Source organism: Chlamydotis macqueenii, chromosome 21 (assembly GCF_036417535.1).
Source record: "Chlamydotis macqueenii isolate bChlMac1 chromosome 21, bChlMac1.mat, whole genome shotgun sequence".
NCBI classification, from domain to species: Eukaryota; Metazoa; Chordata; class Aves; order Otidiformes; family Otididae; genus Chlamydotis; species Chlamydotis macqueenii.
The window spans coordinates 5,861,378-5,883,302 of record NC_141576.1 but is presented as its reverse complement, the minus strand read 5'-3'; the positions used below and the strand labels follow the sequence as shown (position 1 = coordinate 5,883,302).

Genomic DNA, 21,925 nt, shown 5'->3' with positions numbered 1-21,925 from the left:
TGTTTTCGTAACAAAAGCTTTTATTCCTGAAATTTAAGGTCCTTATAATGAAATTAGGAACCTTTGAAAATTGACTTAAAATAGAAACAAGTCAGCATGAGTAGCAGCATTGTGGCTTTCCTAGTCTGGACTGATTCTCTTCGCTTCTTGTGGTAATCCAATTTGCATTACTTCACCTGTAGCATAATTCATTACTTTTTTCGGTACTGAAAAAATGATAAAGCATAAAACAAGTAGAAGAATTTATCCGAACTGAAAAATAAATGTTCATATCCCAGAAATGTACTGATGGCTCTGGTCCAAGAGGTTGTTTATCTTCCAAGGTGAGAAGATCTCTAACTCCTGAGAGGTAATTACAAAAATAGTGTGATAGATGCACTGTCAGGAAGCTATTCTCTTCATCATGAGATTAAAGATCTCGGACAAGCAAGATGTCACTGGCTGTTCTTGTTCATGAAGATAAATATCATTTCAGACTGGAGCTGCTGTGATTTACTTTGGCTTTTTATAATGGTCTGTCACTGTTTTTTCTCCTGCTCCTTCATCAGACATCCCTCCAATCTGATGCTAGACAGACTCAGTGGAAAGATCCTCCATATTGACTTTGGGGACTGTTTTGAGGTAAATATTTATATTTGGATATTAAATTTTCTGTAATATTTCATATTTTCTGGTGGAACAGAAATGAATCTATAAGCCAGAACCAACTGACCTTAGAGTGTGATACTGGGTGAGCCCTTTGGCTCTCTTTTAGGCTTCACTTGACCTACGAGCAAGATGAAGATAATAATACTTTATCTCAGAGGCATGTCTTGGGGATTAGCTAACCACTGGAACAAGCAAAGAAGTGCTAACAAAACTTTTCCATAGAATTTCCTGGAGCAATTTAAGCTGCTGATAGGCAGTCTGTGTTACTTGATGCTAGCAACAGGGCACACATTTAAGTTTTCCCTGTGTTAACAAGTTAATTATTTAGCTTCTCACAAAAATTTGTGGAAACTAAGGAACATAAAGCTGGGACTTCATTTCCTATTTGGAATACAACCTCCAAGGTTGTAGCAAAAAAAACCTCCAATGTTTATTAACAAATAAATAATAAATTAGCTGTTAATTTCCTAATTCTCTATCATCGTGTGTTCAGGTTGCAATGACAAGAGAAAAGTTCCCTGAGAAGATTCCATTTAGGCTAACAAGGATGCTGACAAATGCTATGGAGGTAAGCATTCCCCCTTTAATATTAAGGGGATTGCTCCCAAGGAAAATGGCACCAACTTATCAGTTTTTGCTGTATTTTCTGTTGAGACTAAACCTCTCCTCTCCTGTAAGTTAAAATATCTCCTGTGATCTTTACAAGACGTTACAGTGGAAAGAAACTTTTTCACTGATGCAAAAAAAACCCTGAAATTCCTCCGATTTTTTAGGCCTTTCTTAGTTTCCTTGCTTCAAATAGCTGTTTGCATCAACCAGACACAGCCAATGTCATGGTACTTTCCAAAGATCTTCTTAATGGCAGAAGGGAGCTTCTTAGTTTTTAATGACCATCTATCTTGTTTTCTTAATGAACAAAACGTAGTGGAAGTGAATTCCAGTCAAAGCACAAGCCGTGTGTTAGGGTTGGAGTTGCATAGTGGATGAAGCAGCATGGTTGATTCACTTCTTTCTCTTCTGAAGGTGACAGGCCTTGATGGCAATTACAGAATCACCTGTCACACGGTGATGGAAGTCCTGCGTGAACATAAGGACAGCGTCATGGCTGTGCTTGAAGCCTTTGTGTATGATCCGTTATTGAACTGGCGGCTGATGGACAGTAAGTGATTCTGATACAACAGTGACAGCAAGGGAATAATCAGTCTCATTTAACATAAGAAATCCAGAATCCTGAAATCCAATGCCTGTTTGAAGACATTCTGATGAAATTGTTGGTTTGCAAGGGCTATTTCTGTGCACAGATAGTTTTAGAGATTGTAATGTGAAATCACCACAGTGGTTAAAACCCTTTTGCCCTTAAACACAGACCCCAAACTAAGCTGCAAGCCAAATTGTTTGGCTTGTTTTTGCATTAGTTGTCATCAGCAGATTGAAAGCTATTTTCAGGTGACTTAAAACTTGGAGAAAGAGAGAGGCAGTGAAATATGAATTGTTTGTGAACAAATGTGCTATGAAACACAAACTCCCATTCATACTTTTCAACTCCTTATTTTCTTGCAGCAAATACCAAGGGTAATAAGCGCTCTCGAACAAGAACAGACTCCTACTCAGCTAGTCAGTCAGTAGGTGAGTAGAAAAAATATGTATGTCTGAGGTCTGAGCCTCCAGAGCAGGTTTGGTTTTTTTTTTTTTTTGATTTGGCTTTTTTGGTGGTTTTTTTTTTTTTTTTTTTTTTAGCAGTGCACAAGACTATGTAAATATTTTCAGTCCTCTTCTCAAAAGTAGACAGATATGGAGCTTATTATAATTTGCTTTAGGACTGGAAGTGGTGAGTTCAGTACTTTGGCTCAAAAAGCAGATGCTCCTTTACAGTTATATTAACACCCTTCTGGAGCACATATGAACTGATGGAATCCACCGTATAATTGATATGTGATAGTTATTTAGTTAGCTACCAAATATTAGTGTGCATAACCCGGCAAGCAGACATCTGCTGTGGAGAGCTTTGCATTGAATCTTGGCAGTTGTTTGCTGTTGGACTGCAGAATGGGGACTCCAGAATTTGATTGTAGTTTCAGATTAGTTGTACATCACTTCAAAATGCCTTTCAATTACACTTTTATACAAAAAATGTTCCTATAAGTTGGATCAAGCCTTTTAGTATCTAAGTGGGGGGAAAAATAATGTTTGCTCTTTTGATATGCTTCCATTAGTCAGAGATTTGTGGTGCACTTGGTCACAGGCAAATATGCTTTTCAAATGAACTAATTAACATTTTTGTTAATGTTTCCAGAAGAATATATTATCTGCTTTTCAGCTTCACATTTATGCTTTTATGTTTTCATCTTTTTTTTCAATAGAAATGTTGGACAGTGTGGAATTGGGTGAGACAGCCCACAAGAAAACTGGGACCACGGTGCCTGAATCCATCCATTCCTTCAGTAAGTTTCATTGCTGTTTCTATACTGATGCAGAAATCGTTCTTAAATTAGAAAATTTCATCGTGATTCAGATAACGTTGGGTCAGCATAAATGAGGAATATAATTAACTGTGTTCTCAACTCCAAAAAGAAGGTGACAGAAAATGTACTGGTATCTGGGTTTGTTTGCTCTCCAGATGGTATTTGTGGTATTTGGGAAGGGCAGATGTAACAGCAGTACAAATGTTTTCATTGTTCAAGTGAAGTCCTAATTCTCTTTCCTATTTCTGTCTTCTAGTAGGAGATGGTCTAGTGAAGCCAGAAGCTCTAAATAAGAAGGCAATTCAAATCATCAACAGGGTTCGAGATAAGCTCACTGGTAAGCACGTTTTTATGTTTATATAAGACAAACAGAAAATCTGATGAGATGGATCAGCACTACTTCTAGTGTTTGTATTTTGTGTTAATCCTTGAATTTAACACTTTCTGATTAAGTGGATGAGGCCATTTTCCTGTTTTTGTCTAACACCTAAATACTGGTGCCTGCATTTAGATACAAATGAGCCTGATTTTAAAAGTACAGAGGTGTTTGTAATGAAACACACTTCATATTTTGCATGTCTTAGCTTATTACTGGAAGCTGAATTTGTGCTGTCTTGGCTTTATAGTTCGCAGCACTTATTTGCAAAACTTTATTCTCTTAAAGTTTATAAGAAACTACCACCCCCACCTGCCAAATAATGTCCTTGAAGGGATTAGAACCAGGATTCCAGCTTACTGGAAAGTTACCTGTTGTTGGAGGGTATGGGTTTTTACCCATTATTTGGGGAAGATAGAAGGAAGAAACCATAATAATAGGTAAAACAGAGTTCTGTGCTCTGTATGCCTTTAGAGGTTCTCCATGTTTGGAAAATTTTGCATTTTATGTACTGCAAGAGAAGGGTAGTTAAAAGACCTTTCAGTCCTTAACTTGCCACCTGGAAGGAATTTACGTTATATGATTTGTGACTTGCATTTATGGGGTTTTCTTATCCTTTAATTTCAAAGGTCGAGACTTCTCTCATGATGAAACTCTTGATGTACCCACACAAGTAGAATTGCTCATTAAGCAAGCGACTTCTCATGAGAATCTGTGCCAGTGCTACATTGGATGGTGAGTTTGTCATTCAGTTACCCTTGCAAAATTCTTCTCTGAATAATCTGAGCAGAGAACAACTAAGGAAAATGTCACTCATGTAGTTAGTTATATGTAGAAGCCTTACTACGTGTTGCATCTGCTCTGGTAAATTTTGGTAGCCTATGACAGATCCATAGACAGTCCTCTGTAAGAAAGTTGTTGTGAGTAGTGGCAGGGATTTTAGAACATGTAAACCACAATCAGCCTGAACATTTTAAGTGTTTGAAATCCAGCAAGTGGTGGTCACAGAGTTGATTTCAGTTACAACAAAGAACTACTTGTTCTAAAGTAAACAAAGACTATTTACTGTCATTTTGAGAGTTAGCTGACTTTGGACTGTGCTTAAGGAAATAGATCTCTCTAGCATTTTTAAACATTAGCTGGAAAGAAGCATAAGGAACACCTGTCACCTTTTCCTGTACTAAAATGGTGCCTAGTTAGTATGGAACCTCAGTCCTTCTCAGTGTTGCCTTTGTGAAACTGTATGCAAGTCAGCATTACTACAGTATCTTTGTTTTCTTTAGGTGTCCTTTCTGGTAACAGAAGATTCCAAAGCATCCACAGCCTTTTATTCTGGAGGCTTTTGCACTCCAAACTTGCTCTTCTACAAACACAAACTGAACGTTGGACTGAAATACAGCCTTTGTGAAATATTTTGCAATGTAAATGAAAAGAGTTATTGTATATTAAAAGTTGGTTTAAGCCAATGTATAGCTGCTGTTGGAAAAACACAAGCTGTCTGAAACGCAACACTTGATTTGAGTTTCCAGGACAGTGAAGACTGATTGTACCACAGATGTCTATGGTTCCACTTGGTCTTTGGGGAACTGGTGATCCATTGAAAATAACTATATACGGGTTTTGACTTACTTTGCAATGTAACTAAGTCATTTGCAGATGAATTATTGCCCTGGTCAGTCTTGTTGGTGTGGCTGCAGTGAGCTCAATGCACTTGTGCAGGAGGCTTCACTTAGGTTTGGAGGTGAGCTGGATAACTGGAAAGAGAAAGAAGCTGAATTTTACCATTGTTTCATCTTGTTACCTTGTTTTCAAATTCAATTCTTGCCCCCAAATTGGAAACTGTATATCCGCTTATTACACTAGTGCAGGAGTCGTGTGCAGACTAGCTCAGGATATCAGAGCGGACCCAAGAATTGGAGACCTTGAGCTGAGCGAAGTGAGGTGCCTCTATGCGGATCGATCGGTGGCAAACTGGATGCAGGGTACAAATGAAATACCGCTCGGGAGCTTCTGGATTAAAAAGCAGTGTTGAGAAATAGCTAGGGACAGGTAGTACTTGGCATAGGAGGCAGACGTGGGGAGAACTGGTCATAACTTGAAACAGAAAATAATGGTTATTAAACACGAGCGTGAAGATAAAGTAATGATTTATGAATTAAACATATTAAAAACAATGCACAAAATACAACAGAATAGCCATGTTTAGATGCCATGTTGTATTTGAATATTTTTGTGCCAATAAATTACACCAAAATGTAAAAATTTTGATTGTCTTGCTTGTTCCCAAGTACTAAGGACGAGATAGGGAAGCAGATGAAGTTTGGTTGTGGGTTTTTTTTGTTGTTGGTTAGGTTTTTTTGTTGGTTTTTTTGTTTGTTTTTTTGGGGTTTTTCTTGAGTTTTCCTGTTGCCATGGGTTTGACTTATCCTTTTCTGCATCAGTTCAAGTGGTTGGCTGTATTTCCCTTTTGATAGCAGTAGCAGCTGAAGGCAAAATTACCAAGACTGAATGATGTCTGTCACTAGTTTGAAAGAAACTTGACCATACAGCCCCTAAATTTTGGTTTCCAGCAGATGTAATGTCATCTGTGAGGTAAGAACATCTGCTTTCTTTGTCTCAGCGTCACAGCTGCAGCTCGAGGGACAGCATGAGCTGTGTCACTGTCCCCGCTGGGGCTCTGTGACCTTCCCCAGGCACTTTTGCTGATGCTTGCACCCCAAAAATGAGAAATAGGGAGGTGGCGGGCAGAGGCTTTGGACACCAATGCCGCTGGCCCCTTCCCGGGTGCTGGTGTGGCTGTCATGGGGACTGCTCTGTGGGCAGTCCATCGATCCCACTGGTAGGTGCTTGTGGAGAAATGGGCCGGGGGTCTCGCCCCTTTAAAGCCCTGAGGGGGGGCGTCCCTCAGCGCCCCCCACCTCGGGGGGCCCCGTTCTTCCCACTGTTCCGCCACGCCGCTTGGGGGCGCCAGAGGGCAGGCTTGGCGCCCTCTCCCCGTGCGCATGCGTGTGTCCCGCCCCCCCCCCCTCCCCGCCGTTCGACGGCCCCGTTCTCGCGAGAGCGTCCGAGCGTTGCTTAGCTGCGGGGGTAAGATGGCGGCCGCCGCCCGTGAGGGGAGCGGCGGGGCGGCAGTGGAGAGCGCCGCGGGGCAGGAGGGGGGCCGCGGGGAGGCAGGACGACCCGCGGAGACGGAGGGGGGTAGCGCGGCGCCGGTCCTGCCTGGATTCGTCGACGCCGACGCCTTCGTCAAGGTGCGCAGCGGCGGGGCGGGCGCCATGCACTACCGCTCCCGGCGTGCCGTATGTGCGGCTCGGGGCCTGCAGGGAGCTGTAGTTCTTCCCTGCGGGGTCTGGCTGGGCACCCCGACTTAAGTAGGTGTCACCCGTGCGGATCCCCCCGTGGGCGCTGCTCGCCGTGCGCGGCAGGGAGGGTGCGGGCCGTTCCCATGGGTGCGAGGACCAGAGCAGCGGGCTGGGGCCTGTTACCGCCCCGGGCTCGGGCTTCTTGTCCTGAGCACGGTCTTGGGAGCGCACCGTCCCTGGGTGGGGGTTTGCCGCCTCCCCGACGCGAGTCTTTGGAATGCAGAGGAATCAGGACCCTCGTGGGAGCCGTGGCTGGACGTGCGGTGATGGGCATTGCCCCTTGGATGGTAGATCTCCACACCAGCTGCGTTGTGTTTCACCCCTGCACGCTGCTGATTCCGGGAGAGGGAACGCCTACCGGTTCTCAAGCAGGAAGCACTGCAGAGGGGGTTTTTTGTTAAGATAATAAAGTCATTATCTGTATTCCTGATAATTTAACAAGCTTTCTTTCAGACCTTAAATACTAGACTGAGTTTTAAGTCTTGTTCTTGTTCTTAGACTTTCATCACTTTAAAGATCTCTAAATAGAGTATGTCAACTAAATTACTGTAAACTTACTCATGTTAAAAAGCCCGATGATATTGTACTTTAGAACCATGCAGTTTAAACAAGCTAGGCAAAATGCATTTCTGCCACGTAGTGTCCCGTGTAAATGGAGGAACAAAATACTGAAAAAACACTAATAATGTGGTATTCTTGCACAGTATGCTCTTGGCACAGTGGTAGCTGCAACAAAGGCATCTAATGGGCTTCCTCAGCCTGGCGATGAGTATGACTTCTATCGGAGCTTCTCTGGCTTCCGAGCGTACTGTGAAACACAGAGTGACCGTCTCCTTCACTGGTAAGGTTGCGTTTGTGTCTCTGGGCCATTGCTAATAGCTTTTAATCCCAAACAGAAGGCAGCACCCTTCTTTGGAAACTCCAAACTTGCTGTGTTTTATTTCACATACCTAATTTTAGCCACTTTTCTAGCACTTGACAGTTCAAGTGCAGGTGAAAGAGGGCCTTTTGCAGTAATTTGGATAAAGAGCTGTTCTGGGAGCAGAGGCTGATATAAAATGCGTTAGGGTGTCTATTTAAAAAGTGATGTGGTTTGTAAGAAATTAATTCTAACAATACTGTATAGGTGTTTCTTCTAGTCACTGCTCGTGCAATGTTATCGATAAGTACTGCATTTGATTTATTTTAAAACTTTGAAGATGTAGAAAGTTGAAGAGAATTGGATAGTTTAGTGTTCAACATGCCTGCTTTCAAATTACTAATAGCTGTGCTGTTCTTTTGCAAGCATGAGCAAGGTGATGCAGTACCATGGCTGCCACAGCCACATGAAATATCGCAGCAAAGTGACAGAGCTGGAAGATAAATTTGATATACTGGTTGACTCCAATGACGTCATTCTTGAAAGAGTGGTAAGCAAATTATTTTTGAATGTTGTTCTTGTAAACTGTTCAGTTGTGACAAGTTTTTTTTCATTGAAAGAATGTCAGTGGTAGTGCTTTCACAGTTGCATTTAGTGTTTCCTCAAGCTGGTGATTTTCTGTTTTATTTTAAAAACATTTCCATGTGCTAGGCCAGTGGTCACAGCAGGTAAGGGATTGTCAGCCACAGGGAAGGAAGGTATTATTTGACTTGTGAGGAAACTGAATACAGTTTGGCACAAGAACCTCACAACCTGAGAACAGGCTGCCTGTGTGACTTTCTTTATTCAGTCTGACTAGAGTGGCTGAGCATGGTAATTTAACAGGTGTTTGGTTTTCACCTTGCTTTTCTCAAATTTAGGGTATTTTATTGGATGAAGCAGCAGGAGTGAACAGAAACCAACAACCAATCCTCCCTGCCGGGTTGCAGCCCCCGCAGATTATTATTTCCAGCTGGAACCGCAAGGTGAGGCCTCTGTACTCAGTTGTTGTGTTATTTTAGCTCTTTTCCTGGCACTGGCACTACTGATTTTCCAATGGAGTTGAGTAGTTCAGTGTCATGATTTTTTACATGTCCTCACTCCCTCCATCTTTTTTTTTCCTTTTTCTATTTATTCAAGTGTGATTTTGGATTCTGTATGCTTTCAATTACCATTTCAGTTTCATGTGCGCAACAGCCTTTCTTTTGCTCATTCATATGAATTCAGGATCCTTATTCAGAGAATTTTAATTCTTACGTGCTGGACACGCTGCAAAAGAGTGACTCACTTTTGAGTTTGGGGTATAACTTTATTCCTCTGAGTATTGGATCAGGCTGAAAAAGAAGCTCTGAAGGTCTTTTGACTTATGTGAGTTTTACCTGTAGTTTAACTTTTTTTTAAATAGGCGGGAGAATCCCACAAGAGAAGTCAATCTGAAACCTTCCGACTGCTTCATGCCAAGAATATCTCTCGACCACAGCTTAAGTTTCGGGAAAAGATTGACAATTCCAATACTCCCTTTGTACCTAAACTTTTTATCAAGCCAAATGCTTTGAAACCTTTGCCCGAAGGTAAGGGGTTTATTTTTTGTTGGGTAACCTGTTGGGATTATTTGACACAAATCTGTCCTCACAGTCTACAGGAGAAATTATTGACTGTAAAAACAAGGAACAGCAGGAAATGTTGACCATTTAGGTGCGGTAAGCTCCGTGACTCTGTTGTTTACATACGTGCAATGTAAGGGTAGGTCAGATGTAGCATCTTTTTGTTGTAAATAATCTGTTCCAAACAGATATTCCGCTGCTTCTCTTTACCACAATTGAATGTGCGTGATGAGAGTCACTCTGGCACCAGAAGTGGTCTAGTTGGCTTTCCAGATACTTCTTTCTAACTATTTAGGAGCGCCAGGTGTACAGTTAGACCTACCTTTGCTTTGGGTGCTTCATCAAAGCCACCAGCCTAACATCCTGTCTTGGCAACGTGTCATTCTGCTGCTGATGGTTGTACTTCTAGTAACTGGGAATGATTGAAAGATTTTTCTGAAGATTTTTCAATCTCCTTTCAAGCTCTTGGAGCAGAACCACTTTGTGTCTTGCTTAACAACAGCCTGGTAAAACCAAGTAACTGAGTTGTCTTTAAAGGTGCAGACAGAGATCTTACTGACAGCAAAAGCTGCAGGTCTAAATTGTTAAGATTTTTGATAGTTTATGATTTTAATAGAATCTTGTGGTGGGTGGAGGGGAGAGAGTAGTAGGCTGATCCCACATGATGTGTGGGATCCAGTCCAGTTGTTCCATATTGGTTGTTCAGCCCTCACAAAAAGTGGACGGGAACGAAAGGAGCGCCCTGAAGACTTGGATGTGCCAGCTGCTTTGGCAGACTTCATACACCAGCAGAGGACACAGCAAACTGAGCAAGACATGTAAGAAATCAAACTGACAGCAAGGTGCTTGGAGTACTGTTGGTGAACATGCACTTGTATGGTCCCATTGTGCTGATGCTATTCATGTGCAACAGCTCTGCATGTGTCTGTGCGCACACTGCTGTGTGCGATTTGCTTTAGACATCTGCAGTTATTTTAAACCTGTACTTAATAAGAGACAAAATTTCCACTCAGTAGTGAAACTGCCATAGCTCTTAAAGTCTCTGTGCTCTGGCTTCGTAAAGATGGCTGAAACTTAGTCTGTTCCTGTCTCCCTAATTTCCACAGGTTTGCTCACCCTTACCAGTATGAACTGGAGCATTTTTCTCCACCAGATGGAGTTCTCAAGAAACCAGAACCCCAGGTTGGTGTCCACATTAATTTAAACTTACTGCAGATGCAGTAAATTCAGCCAACAATACCTGACTAATTTCAGAATTGAGGGTGGAGGTCAGGGGTGGGAACATAGACAGAGAACATACCATGCCTAATAATTTGCTCTGCCAGATGTACAGGCCCATCAAGGAGACACCCTGTCATTTTATCACCACACTGGATGAACTGGTAGAACTGAATGAAAAGCTTATGAACTGTAAAGAATTTGCCCTGGACTTAGAGGTAATCAGATTGCCTTTTCTGTTTAAAAGTTGCATGTGTACTGTTAGTACCTAGGAGACCGTTATATTCTTCTAGTCTGTTTTGTAGTCTTCTCTTTCGCCTGCTTTTTGTACATTCTGACATGAAAAGACAGTTCCTGCCCTGACCTGTCAGATATTACCTGCAAGGTTGAATTAAACTGTGTCAATGTTGTACGTTTTCCAGTGGTACTACTGGCTGCACATTTCATACTGAATTTGATCTTCTTTCAATTCATCCCATGTTTTTTATGTCAGGTTACTGACTGCAAAGAGAAAGCTTGCTCATCCAGTTGTCTTTCTCTTTAAGAAGTCCTCTGTTACTTTTTCGTACTTGATTTGGAGAGCTGTTTGCTTTATAGAATTTCTTCTGTAATGGAACCTAGCTTACATCTCTCTCCCACGTTTTTCAGCACCATTCCTACAGGAGTTTCCTGGGCTTAACATGTCTGATGCAGATTTCCACCCGAACAGAAGACTTCATTATTGATACACTGGAATTGCGCAGCGACATGAGCATTCTCAATGAGACCTTCACAGACCCTGCAATTGTGAAGGTCAGCTACCAAATTCACCACCAGAATTCCTTTTTAGTTTAACCTTTATTATAGTTAAAAGCACACTGTGGGCTCTGTCTTCGTCATTTGGCTCTGCTTTCAATGTCATTTGTTCATGTGCCTGTTTCCTTGGTGTAAGTGGGGAGTTACTTGCCAAGTGCACTCCTTTAGTAGTTCTGCACTTAACAGTAAAGGTCAGAGATAAAAGAAATCTGGTCCTAGACACATGAATGTGAAACCACAGCACTGCTAGCCTGGAGTAGAAATGTTCTTCCTATCATTCTCAATTTGTTTTGCTTTTCAAGGTCCTTCATGGTGCTGATTCAGATGTGGAATGGCTGCAAAAAGACTTTGGGCTGTACTTGGTGAACGTGTTTGATACTCACCAAGCTGCTCGTCTCCTCAATCTTGGCAGGAATTCTTTGGACCACTTGCTAAAGCTGTATTGCAGTGTAGATGCTGACAAGCAGTACCAGCTGGCTGACTGGAGGATACGGTAAAAACTGACTCCTTAAATGGGCTGGAGCTGGATGGTAGCACTTATCCTTGTTTGAGTTGTTAGAGCAGGAGCATGTTTCCCGGTGCAAGCCCATGGTTGTAGGTTAGTCTCAAAGTGAACGAGCACAGCGTTTACCTGGCTGTGCTGTAAGTTCTTTTATGAGCCTCTTCAGAAAATGAGTTATTTTGAAAACATTAGGGAAGACTAGGTAATGAAAAGCTCCTGGAAGCTCACTTCTTAGGAACAGCGCTTAACCGCTGTAGCATTATGGAGAAAGTCTCTATTTGCTTGTGTAGACCTCCCACAAAAACATTGTCGCCCGCACTAGCTAGAGCAGTATGCTGTTGGAGCAATGGGTTTGGCTATGCCGATGGACCCTGCACAACACCGAGATCCAGCGTCTACTTTATGTAGACTCTGCACAGAGAGAAGACTTACAATAAATACCATAGTAAGTAGTTCTGCCATCTGACTTAGCTACACAGCAATCTTGCTCTCCGCCATGTGAACAAGATGCCGTCTGAATTGGAGACCGCACAGCATGTTACTGCTGTTGCCCAACAAATCCTTCAGTAAGGAAAATAAAAAAATTTCCTATTAGTTCTTAGTATGTTTTATGTGCAGTTTGATCTAATATGCCTTGCTAGAGGAAAGTGACAGTTTGGTGGGGCAACCGAAATGTATTACTGTAATTTTGTCTCTTTTTTTTTCTAGCCCTTTACCAGAAGAAATGATTCAGTATGCCCGTGATGACACTCACTACTTGCTCTACATCTATGATAAAGTGAGGGAGGCGCTGTGGGAGAAAGGGAACGAGCAGCCCACTCAGTTGCAGGTTGTGTGGCAACGCAGCAAGGACATCTGCCTGAAGGTAAAGCTTTGCCTGGTTGGATTACCTGGATTAGAGTATAGGCTTAGTAGGACAGAAAGTCATTCTAAATCTTTTGCATAGACACGTTGGGTTTTTTTCCTCTTTGTGTATCTGAAAACAGCTGTATAAACCCTTAACTCAGTTGTGTGCAGTCACTTGTTTCACTAGCTAAAATCCTGGGATGGACGTGCCCCTCTTGCTGGTTTTTGAATGCTGGCACTCCTTGGCCTCACAGTACTTCCAGGTTTGTCTTTCCCAAGAGAGATGTTACATTTCCAGTTCTACTGGACATTCATAGAAGTTCAAAGCCTAACTGGAGTTGCATTATGAGCTAATTATATTGTGCCTGTGGAAAATACTGTCTATGAAAGCAGGCCTTATCTGATTTAGTAAAGCTTGAAGATACTACATGTCTAAAGCTGCTCCTGCAGTTGGTGAGAGTGGTTTTCCCCTAAAAACAGATAAGATGTATGTTTTGGGGGGATAGGGTCCTACCAACAGTTTAAGGCAAAAACTCCAAGACACGTTCTACCTGAGTTTATTCAGTCCCCTTTATGTCTGTGTGAGATTCTGTCTGTCTCAGTGAAGAAGGCAAAAATCTACTGCTAATCAAGAATATTTCTATTTTTCCTGTCCAGAAATACATCAAGCCCATCTTTACAGATGAATCTTACCTTGAGCTCTACAGGAGGCAGAAAAAACATCTTGACACACAGCAGCTGGCGGCATTTAGGTCGCTGTTTGCATGGAGGGACAAGATGGCACGTCAAGAAGATGAGAGTACAGGGTAGGAAGTCTTTTGTTACAGCCATTGGCTTAATACTTCAAGGAGTCTCTTGGATTGTGCCCCTCCTTTCCCCGAGAAGGTGGAACCACTTTGTTACCTGTAGAAATTAGTGTACTACCTCAGACTGCTTTTTACACAGAAGTTCTTTTATGTTAGCAGTAAATTCTTACAGGTATCTAGATCAGTTTCTTTTTAACTGATTTCATCTTTTCAGACCTTGTCATTGGGGCAGACTTGTGCACTCTGAACGTATTTTTAAGAGGTTTTTAACTTCGTTATATTCACACTGCCTCTTTGTGTTGTAGATATGTGCTACCAAATCATATGCTGTTGAAGATAGCAGAGGAATTGCCCAAGTAAGTTTTGTTCACCCTTGAGGAGTCTCATTTGATTTTAATATCCAGCAAGTTGTTTCCAAGTATGTAATTACTTCTGCAGCTGGTCCCTTCCTTCCAGCAGTCAGTACTGCTTTTCTCTGTAGTTCTTCAGCTTGCAAGAGAAATAAATAGCCACACTTCTTCAGAAGCCTCCAGACTACTTCTGGGATACATCTCTCTCTGATTTTTATTCCACTAATAAAACACATTTCTTTGCATTGCTATATGTCACATGTTCCCCCTGAGATTCGTACAGTATTGCAGAGCAAAAGAGTTCTGCCATAACATTTTTAGGTTTGGGGTTTTTTTAATTTCCTAAAGAGATTGGGAGTAGGGGGGGAGTAAGGGGCAGATCCCTTTACAGCACCCAATTTATGTAACATTTTCCTCCAACACTTGTCACTCATCATCTAACATCCATTCTTGAGAATAATAAAAATGCATCTTTAAATGCAAGTCCACTGATGGGCTCAACTTCCATAGATGAATACTGATTAAGGAACAAAATAAAGGCAGGGACAGACAGACCACAGAAAAGATAAGTGAGAGGAGAGCTGAGTTAATGGCTCCTCCTTATCTGCACAAACCTGTTACAGAAGAAATTTTTGTCACAGAGAAAAAACCCTGACAGATTAATGTGACTTGTCTTACTCTATCACAGTCAGGACCGTGGTTATATCCGGTTGTGTGTCCTTTGAATGCAAATGCCTAACACACTGGCCATAAATATAGCACACTGAATTTTTCTCATCTCTCTTTAGAGAACCCCAGGGCATCATTGCTTGCTGTAATCCAGTCCCACCACTAGTTCGCCAGCAGATTAATGAATTATATCTTCTCATTCAGCAGGCCCGGGAGATGCCTCTTCTCAAGGTAGGAGTAGCTTGTACCACACAAGAGACTCATTGCTTGCTTTCCATAAGCCAGGGATTGAAGCTAAATGGTGACTAGAGAACTAGGGCAGTAAAAGAACAGACACTACTCGAACAGGGTGCAATTGTCTGTCTTACATTGCACATCATGTTTGCCCGTGTGAGGAAGAACTGGACCTTGTGGAATTTGTTGGCCATGTAAATGGATTCATAAATCTTTTTCAGCTATGGTGAAGCAAAAAAAAAACCCCTAGGTTTAAGAGGTTTGTTAGTTAAAATATTTTGTCAGCATGTTGATATTAATACAGTCTTCCTCCTTTAATGGAACAAAACCATTTGTGAGCATGAACTTGTTTTTTCTGTGTGACGTGTTTAAATAGATCTGCAGAAGAAATAATGTAATTTTATTAGCCTGCTAGCTTGTAATAAATGTGTTGAAAACATTGATAAGGAGGCAGGTGCGTTTAACTGACTTACCTTTCTCTCCCATTCTAGTCAGAGATCGCTTTGGTAGTCAAGAAGAGAGCACCTCTGTCCAACCCTGAGGTACTGTTTACATAATATTTGTTACCTAATGTCTTAAGCCACAAATGTAGGAAAATTCTGGCTTTTAGTAAATTGCTTATTCTCATCCGTTTTCCAGGTCTCTCTGCTTTAGCTTAATGTTAGTTTTCTGTGCTAGATTCATAACATTACCAGCTATAAATTGGCATTTTACAAACTATCGTAGTAGCAGCACTAATGGCTTCATCAGCAAACGCTCTGGCTGCTGAGCAGTTTCATGTGTCTATAGTGACTGATCTGTAAAAAGGGAAGGTTCAGATGAGTTTCTGAGGCTGACTCATTTACTCTCCTTGTGCATAAGAAGTGAATCATCTCCATTAGCCAGTGGGTGTTTGCACAGATAGCCTTTTGATGCCAGATGCGATGTGCTCTAGCGGGTGAGCTGTATGAAGAATATTCAGTCTCTGAATTTCCCCCTTTTATTTGAATTTTCATTAGTGTGTCTCTGCAATATGTGAAAACGTATACAGATTAGTATATACACATGGAGTATAATACACATAGAGTAGTGGAGTAATGATGTTTGTAATTTGAATCTCTGCAGAGGCTGGAGAATACCTTATTTGGACCACATGACAGTTCCCGCATTCCTATGGATGATTTTCAGAACAACTCTGCCTTGGGTAATTTGGACAACCTAAAACCTGCGCTAATAATGATGCGATGTGGCTTTGACATGGGGAAATAAGCAGCCCTGAAGAAACTTTCAGTGAAAAAAAGCAGTAAAATATACAAGTATCTAATAAAAATTTTGTCTTCTTTTCCTATAGAGCCTGCACCAATTTTGGAACATGGTTGTCTGTTTTCAGACAGTGAGAGGACAGAGAATATTCAGGGTGTTCAGCCAGAGTCAACATGTCTTGTTGCTACTGCCACTGTCAGCATATTCAGTGTAAGCAACATGTTTGTGATAGTGTCAGTATTAAAGTATTAGAAAACATACTTAATAATCTGATAAAACGGTGTGAAAGTGTTGCAAGAAATAGTAACGTGGGGCATGCACAGAAAGGGTACTGACTTACTGTCAAGCATATGGCATAACCGAGACAACTAGGTTAGGAGGCCAGCAAGTTAATTACATCTCTCTAGAGGGTTACTGGCATCACTGGAATTTCAGATAAAGTGAGAAGTAACATGCATAAAATGGCAGTAGCTAAACAAAAAAAAAATTATTAATGTTAATTTTATTTTTTTAGGAACATGATGAAGATGAAGGAAATGAGAAGGCTTTAACCACTGCACAGCAGAAAGCTCAGCGTATAGTGGAGTCCTTTGAACATCCATTTAGAATGGTAAAAAGCTCCCAAAACATATTTGTAGTGGGACTCATTAAACCACTTAGTGCAGAGGACGCTCCAAGCTGTTTATCCAGGCATATCTGAAAGAGCTTGGTACAGCATCAACTGCTCCTTTCCTACTGGAATTGAGAGATTGTCCTTCTTGCAAAGCACACGTGTGGACTTGTTTTCAAAACATACTGAAATGCCTCTTAGATATATGTTTTTACATAGTAAACAGACCTCTCGCTTTTTTTTTTTTATCAAGTTTGAGGTTTTTTTAATTTGCATCACATTTTCATGTCTACTTTATGGCTAGAGTTAGTGAGCTGATTTTACTCTTCTAATGAATCAGAAGAACAATAGAATACTTTGTTATAGATTTGGAGTGGCAAATTACTAGGAAATAATATCAAAACAACTTTTTCTGGTGTGTGGTTAGGAGTTGGTTTGGGGTTTTTTTTAATTTGTTTTTTTTTTTTTTCTTTAATGTTTCTCTTGGCCATAGATGTGGTAACTTTTCTATCTGTAGAATGTGTCTTAAATATGAGCTTTTTGATTTGGAACATTTTAAGTAGCATTTTAGCAATGAGCTGAATGTCATATGCTGTGTTTAAAGCAAAATGTTTTTTTCCTCTCTACAGTACCTACCTCCAGAACAGAATCCTGCCTATGTCTCGCAATCTGCAAAGTTTGACCCGTCATCAAAAATTTATGAAGTAAGAATCGTGCTAAAATTTCATGCTGAGCAGTAAAAAGGAAACAAACAAGTATATTATTTTCCTTTGGGAACTTCAGCAATATAGGAATTTGTTTTTCTTCCTGGATTCTCCTTAGAAAAAGAAGATAAATTTTAAGAAACTTTACATGTTTCTGAATCCGTAGGTCATTGTTTCTGTAGTATTTGTATCCTTCGAAGAACCAAAGATTGGAGACATTCTACTGTATATTTCCTGTCTGTCAAAGCTACTGAAGTCTGTATCCGCCTTTGTTCTCATGGCTTGTTTGTAGCTCAGAACTGTTAAAGCACATGGTTTTACTTTACCTGGTGCAGCAGATCTTAATCTCTTTTACAATCTAATTTGATCTTTTGTACTCTTAATGAAGACCAACGTGTGGTAGCAGGTTTATAAACTCCCATTTGCCATAAAACTTCAAAGACAGTGATCCCAGGTAATTTTTTTCATTGCAGATCAGCAATCGATGGAAGTTGAGTCGAGCACAAGTACAGAAGTCATCCAAGGATGAAACCAAAAAGAAGGCAGCCCAGCAGTCAGGTACAGCCATTGTTCCCTTCCTCAGCGTGTTGGCTGCCGTGCTTTTCCCAGTGCACATAGATTGTTTCCCGATTATAAGAAAACCTTAGATGATGGATGAGATTGTTTGACAAAGGTTGTACTCTGTTTAGTTTGAGACTTGCTACAAGCTGGTTTGCTTGCTTTTTTCTGAGCTCCTGGGTAACTTACTCCTACTTTTTATAGTAATGCTTGTTTGTTTCTTTAGCTGCTCGTGACCAGGCACAGAAGGCTTATAAAGAGGCAACAGAAAATATTGTGTCTGTTCGTCAGCAAGCTATGGTATGTCATTGAATTGCGTACTTCCAGCCTTTGCCCCCTTTTGACCTTTATAACATAGTTCAGAATGAAACCCTGAGCCCCATAACTCTGAAATACCTGAACAACAGTCTTCTGATAGCAGTCCTTCTGTGTGTAGCGACAGGCCCCTAGCAACTATGTTGTGCAATTCTTCGCATCCCTCCGTATCTTCAGTAGGGAATGTTTTCCACTGCTGTACCCCTCTGCTCCTCAGTTGCCTACATTCCCCCAAATCTGCTTGTGGGTCCACAGCAGAGCTCAGCCTTTGTGAAATGACAACTTGTCTTTTTCTATGAAAAGTCCCTGCTGTGAGGGGAAAAAAACCCAAAACCACAACAGTTTAGGCCTAAAGAAGAACACAGTGCTTTCTCCCTGCACTATTATTGCCACAGGCAATAGCTGTCACTGGGGCCCAGGTCCACTGGGCAGTTTATCTGTATGCTGGTGTTCATGCCTACACAGAGATGTTTCATTCTCCTCTCCTGAACTTGTCCTTGTTTCTATTCTGTGGTTTGCTTTCACAGCAGGAACAAGCTAATAAGAAGAGGGAGAGAGTCGTGAGTGAAACGGGGACAGAGTTGCCAAAACAAGAGAAGAAACGGCCAAAAGCCTCCCAGCAACCAGAGGAGCTGGAAGCACCGAAGCAGTTTACCCCCTTTGATTACAGCAAGTCCAACTTCAAAGTGTTTGCGGGTAAGATTTTGATCTCTTGCTAGAGCGCTGCAGGCTGTGGAAAATGTTGCCAGCTGAGCCCTGAGAAGGCTATGTATGAATATAGGTGCCAAGGCAGAACAAACTGTTAGAATGCACTTACCTTACAGTGGGGAAATACTAAAATAAGTTAACTTCAGGAATGTACAGTTTAGCATCCCTTTTCCAATTTGGAAACAAAATCCTGAAACCATTGGCCAAGGGGATTATGGACTCAAATTTTGCTTCTTTTCTCTGTAGAGAAAGTAATCTGTTTAATTGGACCCCAGAAACTAGGAGGCAAAGGCAAAGGAGATCTGATGCCTTTGTAACAAGTATCTATGCAAAAGCATCTCCTGCCCTTAAGAGACTGTTCTGGGTTTTAGCATGTGGGAGACTGCAGTGAGACCTTATGATCAGAGGAACACTGTGGAATGTACTGGTTTTTTCCTGGAAAATTTTTGGCTTCTCTCCTCTTTCCTTTAGGAAGCAGCAAATCAAAGCAGTCGCCACAATTTGATCCTGCCAAGCAAGCTTACGCAGGCAAGGTACGGGCCTGTCATGAAAGAAGGAACAGAAATGTTGATAGCATGACCCAGCTCGGGGAGTCGCTGGGGAACACAGATAACTTTTTCTGGATCTGCAGAATGCTCCCTAACAGCACTTGGTACGGAGCTGCAGCTTCCAATCACAAGCTCATACTTTGTATTATAGCCTTTTCCCTTTCAGGAAGAGCTTTTTTGAGGCCCCTAAGACTCTATTATTGTTTCCCGCCTCTTCATACGTTGTTCATGCCCATACATCACAGGTGCACCACTCGGACTGTAGCATGACGCAAATTCCCAATACCAAATTCAAGGCACTCTCAAAAATATCCAAGTCAGTCCAGTTATTCCAGGCCATGGCGGTCTGCCTGCTGCGCACATTCTCTGCCAAGTACTGCCATTAGGAAAACAGTTCACAGAATTTTTACTTAATTTATTGCTAATTGAGATTGAGAGATTGAAGAGAAGAAAGAGAACATAAACAATGAAACACATACTTAGGGAAACCTGTGACCAGCACAGAGCAGTTAGTGTTGTGTATGTTGTCGTCCCCCACCCCAGGTCACCCCTGCAGACCTGGGTTACCTAAAACCCCCCATGTACCTACCCTGCATAGTGTTTGTGCGTGGAGTGTTTGGGTGCTGCTGCATGATGTCAGTGGGCGTTCGGGCATGAAGTAACAGGGTGCCCATGCCTGAACTCATTGGGTGCTCAAAATTTTAATTTTGGAAGCTCATTTCTTGCGTTTCAGCCTCTTTCCTGTGCATGCTGCCCTCCTGCACATTTAACTGGAGGGCAGATGGTACCAGGGACGTGCTTAGATGTTCATTAAAAATCATATTTTAGAAGCTGAACAAGCTTATGCCTGATAGTGTAGGAAATAGTTTCCTGTGCAGTCGCTTTTCTGTGTAGCTGGAACTTGTTTCTGGAGGAAAAAAAAAAAGAAACTGACTGGTGAATTTGAGACAACCTGTACAAATCTTTCTGTCTAGATGGGTAAGATTCATCGCCAGTGGGGTATTGTGCCTCACGTGTTAGACCAGCAGTAGCACTTACTCAGATGCATTCAGTGCATATGCATATAAAGAAGTCCTAAAGCATAAAGCTCATGATGTAAAGGAGCAGTGTTGCTTGAAGTTGGAGGGACCTGACAACACGTGAATCTCGTGGAATATACTGTATTTGCCAGGTTCCTCACTGTGGTGTGGTGGTTTGTTTTTTTTTTCTTTTCTGTGCAGAAATTTGCTGGAGCTAACAAACTTCAACAATCTGGAAACCGAAGCATGTCCTACCTGGCCGGGAAAGCTGATAGGTGTGTTGTCAGCCTGCTCTCATCGCTGTGGTGGAGTGTTTTCAGGCCTGTGCCCGGCAGCTATGGGCAAAGCATAGCTATTGTCCTCTGTTGCTGTGGGAGCTTTAGCACATGTTTAATGGGAAGAGGTTGCGTCACAGCTTGATGTCAGTTTAAAGGGAAAAAGAAAAAGAAAAGCTTAGTCAAGATGAATGCAATCAAAGACAAGTCTGGTGGAAGGTTTGAAATGCTGAGGTAAAAGTTTGCATTAATAGATGTGGGAGTCACTTTCTTTGGCCACAAAGATAGAGGTGGGAAGAACATTTGCCTAGCTTGGGAGAAGATAAATAACAGTACTGCCAGATATGAACATTCTAGTTCTGAATAGATGCTTAATCTGTAGGTTAAGAGGCTTGATCCTTGGGTGTTATTTAGTCATAAAAGAGCAACTGAGCAGCATTGGAGGGAGAAAGGTTCTGTCTGCATCATGACCTTTTCTCAATAGAATCATTGTAACCTATCGTAGGTTTTCAGTCTTGAGTTAATTTAGAGCTGAAATCTTTCTGTAACTGTCTTTTGCAGGGGTTCCAGGTACCACTGGCCAAAGAGATAGTCTGTGTGACAGGACCTGTGGGAGCTGCTGCTGAACGACACAATTGCCAGAAGTATTGTCACCATGGGAAGGCAAATACTGGTCATTGAGCAGTTTTTGTACAGAAATGTTTTTAAACCCATTAAAATCCTTTTTTTTTTCCAAAAGGAAAAAACATTTTAATTGGTTTCACTTTTATGGCATTCATATTGGGTTTTGTCTAATTATACTTACAATGTTGCTTTGTTTCTAATTTTGAAAGTTTATCCCGTGTCCTCAAACACAGTTAGGCTAAACTTGTCACTTCTGGAATTGCTTGAAGTCCGGAACCAACGTGCCAGTGGAGTATGAGAGGAACCTCTTGGCATCTCTAAAGCCAGCACAAAAATAATAGATTTGGTAGAAGTGACTCAAACCCCAGCAGTCCAGAGGAGGAAATAAGGCCAGACTGTCTTTTTTGTTAGACTATGCTTACAAATTGAACTGCACAGCTAATCTCTTACAAGACAAGGTAATGTGAAAAGTGGGTATGTTTACCTGGCAGTGTCTGTGTATTTTTAAGCAAATATTTTAAGGGCGGGGGGGAAGTTAGGGTACTTTTTGGA

The 21,925-nt window shown here is 41.6% G+C and overlaps 2 protein-coding genes across 5 annotated transcripts in view; both read left to right on the top strand.

Moving 5' to 3' along the window:
- The window catches only part of MTOR (mechanistic target of rapamycin kinase), a 67,975-nt gene extending 62,227 nt beyond the window's left edge, over positions 1-5,748 (top strand). For all 3 annotated transcript variants that reach the window (XM_086764276.1, XM_086764274.1, XM_086764275.1), the window contains 8 exons: positions 549-621; positions 1,142-1,216; positions 1,672-1,807; positions 2,209-2,274; positions 3,009-3,089; positions 3,367-3,447; positions 4,116-4,221; positions 4,770-5,748. In XM_086764276.1, the coding sequence (XP_086620402.1) occupies positions 549-621; positions 1,142-1,216; positions 1,672-1,807; positions 2,209-2,274; positions 3,009-3,089; positions 3,367-3,447; positions 4,116-4,221; positions 4,770-4,785 (634 nt within the window). In that variant the 3' untranslated portion in view covers positions 4,786-5,748. The remainder of the gene's footprint in view (positions 1-548; positions 622-1,141; positions 1,217-1,671; positions 1,808-2,208; positions 2,275-3,008; positions 3,090-3,366; positions 3,448-4,115; positions 4,222-4,769) is intronic.
- Positions 5,749-6,578: 830 nt separating this feature from the next.
- Positions 6,579-21,495, top strand: EXOSC10 (exosome component 10). 2 transcript variants are annotated; one of them, XM_086764459.1, is made up of 25 exons: positions 6,579-6,737; positions 7,553-7,689; positions 8,134-8,257; positions 8,628-8,732; positions 9,152-9,317; positions 10,057-10,168; positions 10,457-10,532; positions 10,676-10,786; positions 11,217-11,360; positions 11,666-11,856; positions 12,574-12,730; positions 13,369-13,517; positions 13,823-13,873; positions 14,656-14,767; positions 15,262-15,312; positions 15,875-15,953; positions 16,101-16,222; positions 16,527-16,622; positions 17,252-17,326; positions 17,800-17,884; positions 18,111-18,184; positions 18,727-18,895; positions 19,379-19,440; positions 20,676-20,749; positions 21,311-21,495. In XM_086764459.1, exons 1-25 carry the CDS (start codon positions 6,579-6,581, stop codon positions 21,339-21,341), a joined length of 2,712 nt encoding a protein of 903 aa, XP_086620585.1. In that variant the 3' UTR covers positions 21,342-21,495. The 2 variants fall into 2 exon arrangements, with proteins under 2 accessions (XP_086620585.1, XP_086620584.1); XM_086764458.1 differs by lacking the exon at positions 21,311-21,495 and having other exon boundaries at positions 19,379-19,559.
- Positions 21,496-21,925: the final 430 nt, after the last annotated feature.

Coding starts and splice junctions, on each gene's coding strand:
- EXOSC10 (XM_086764458.1), top strand. CDS start 6,579: ATGGCGGCCGCCGCCCGTGAGGGGAGCGGCGGGGCGGCAGTGGAGAGC. Junction 8,258..8,627: donor ACGTCATTCTTGAAAGAGTG/GTAAGCAAATTA, acceptor TCTCAAATTTAG/GGTATTTTATTGGATGAAGC. Junction 8,733..9,151: donor TTTCCAGCTGGAACCGCAAG/GTGAGGCCTCTG, acceptor TTTTTTAAATAG/GCGGGAGAATCCCACAAGAG.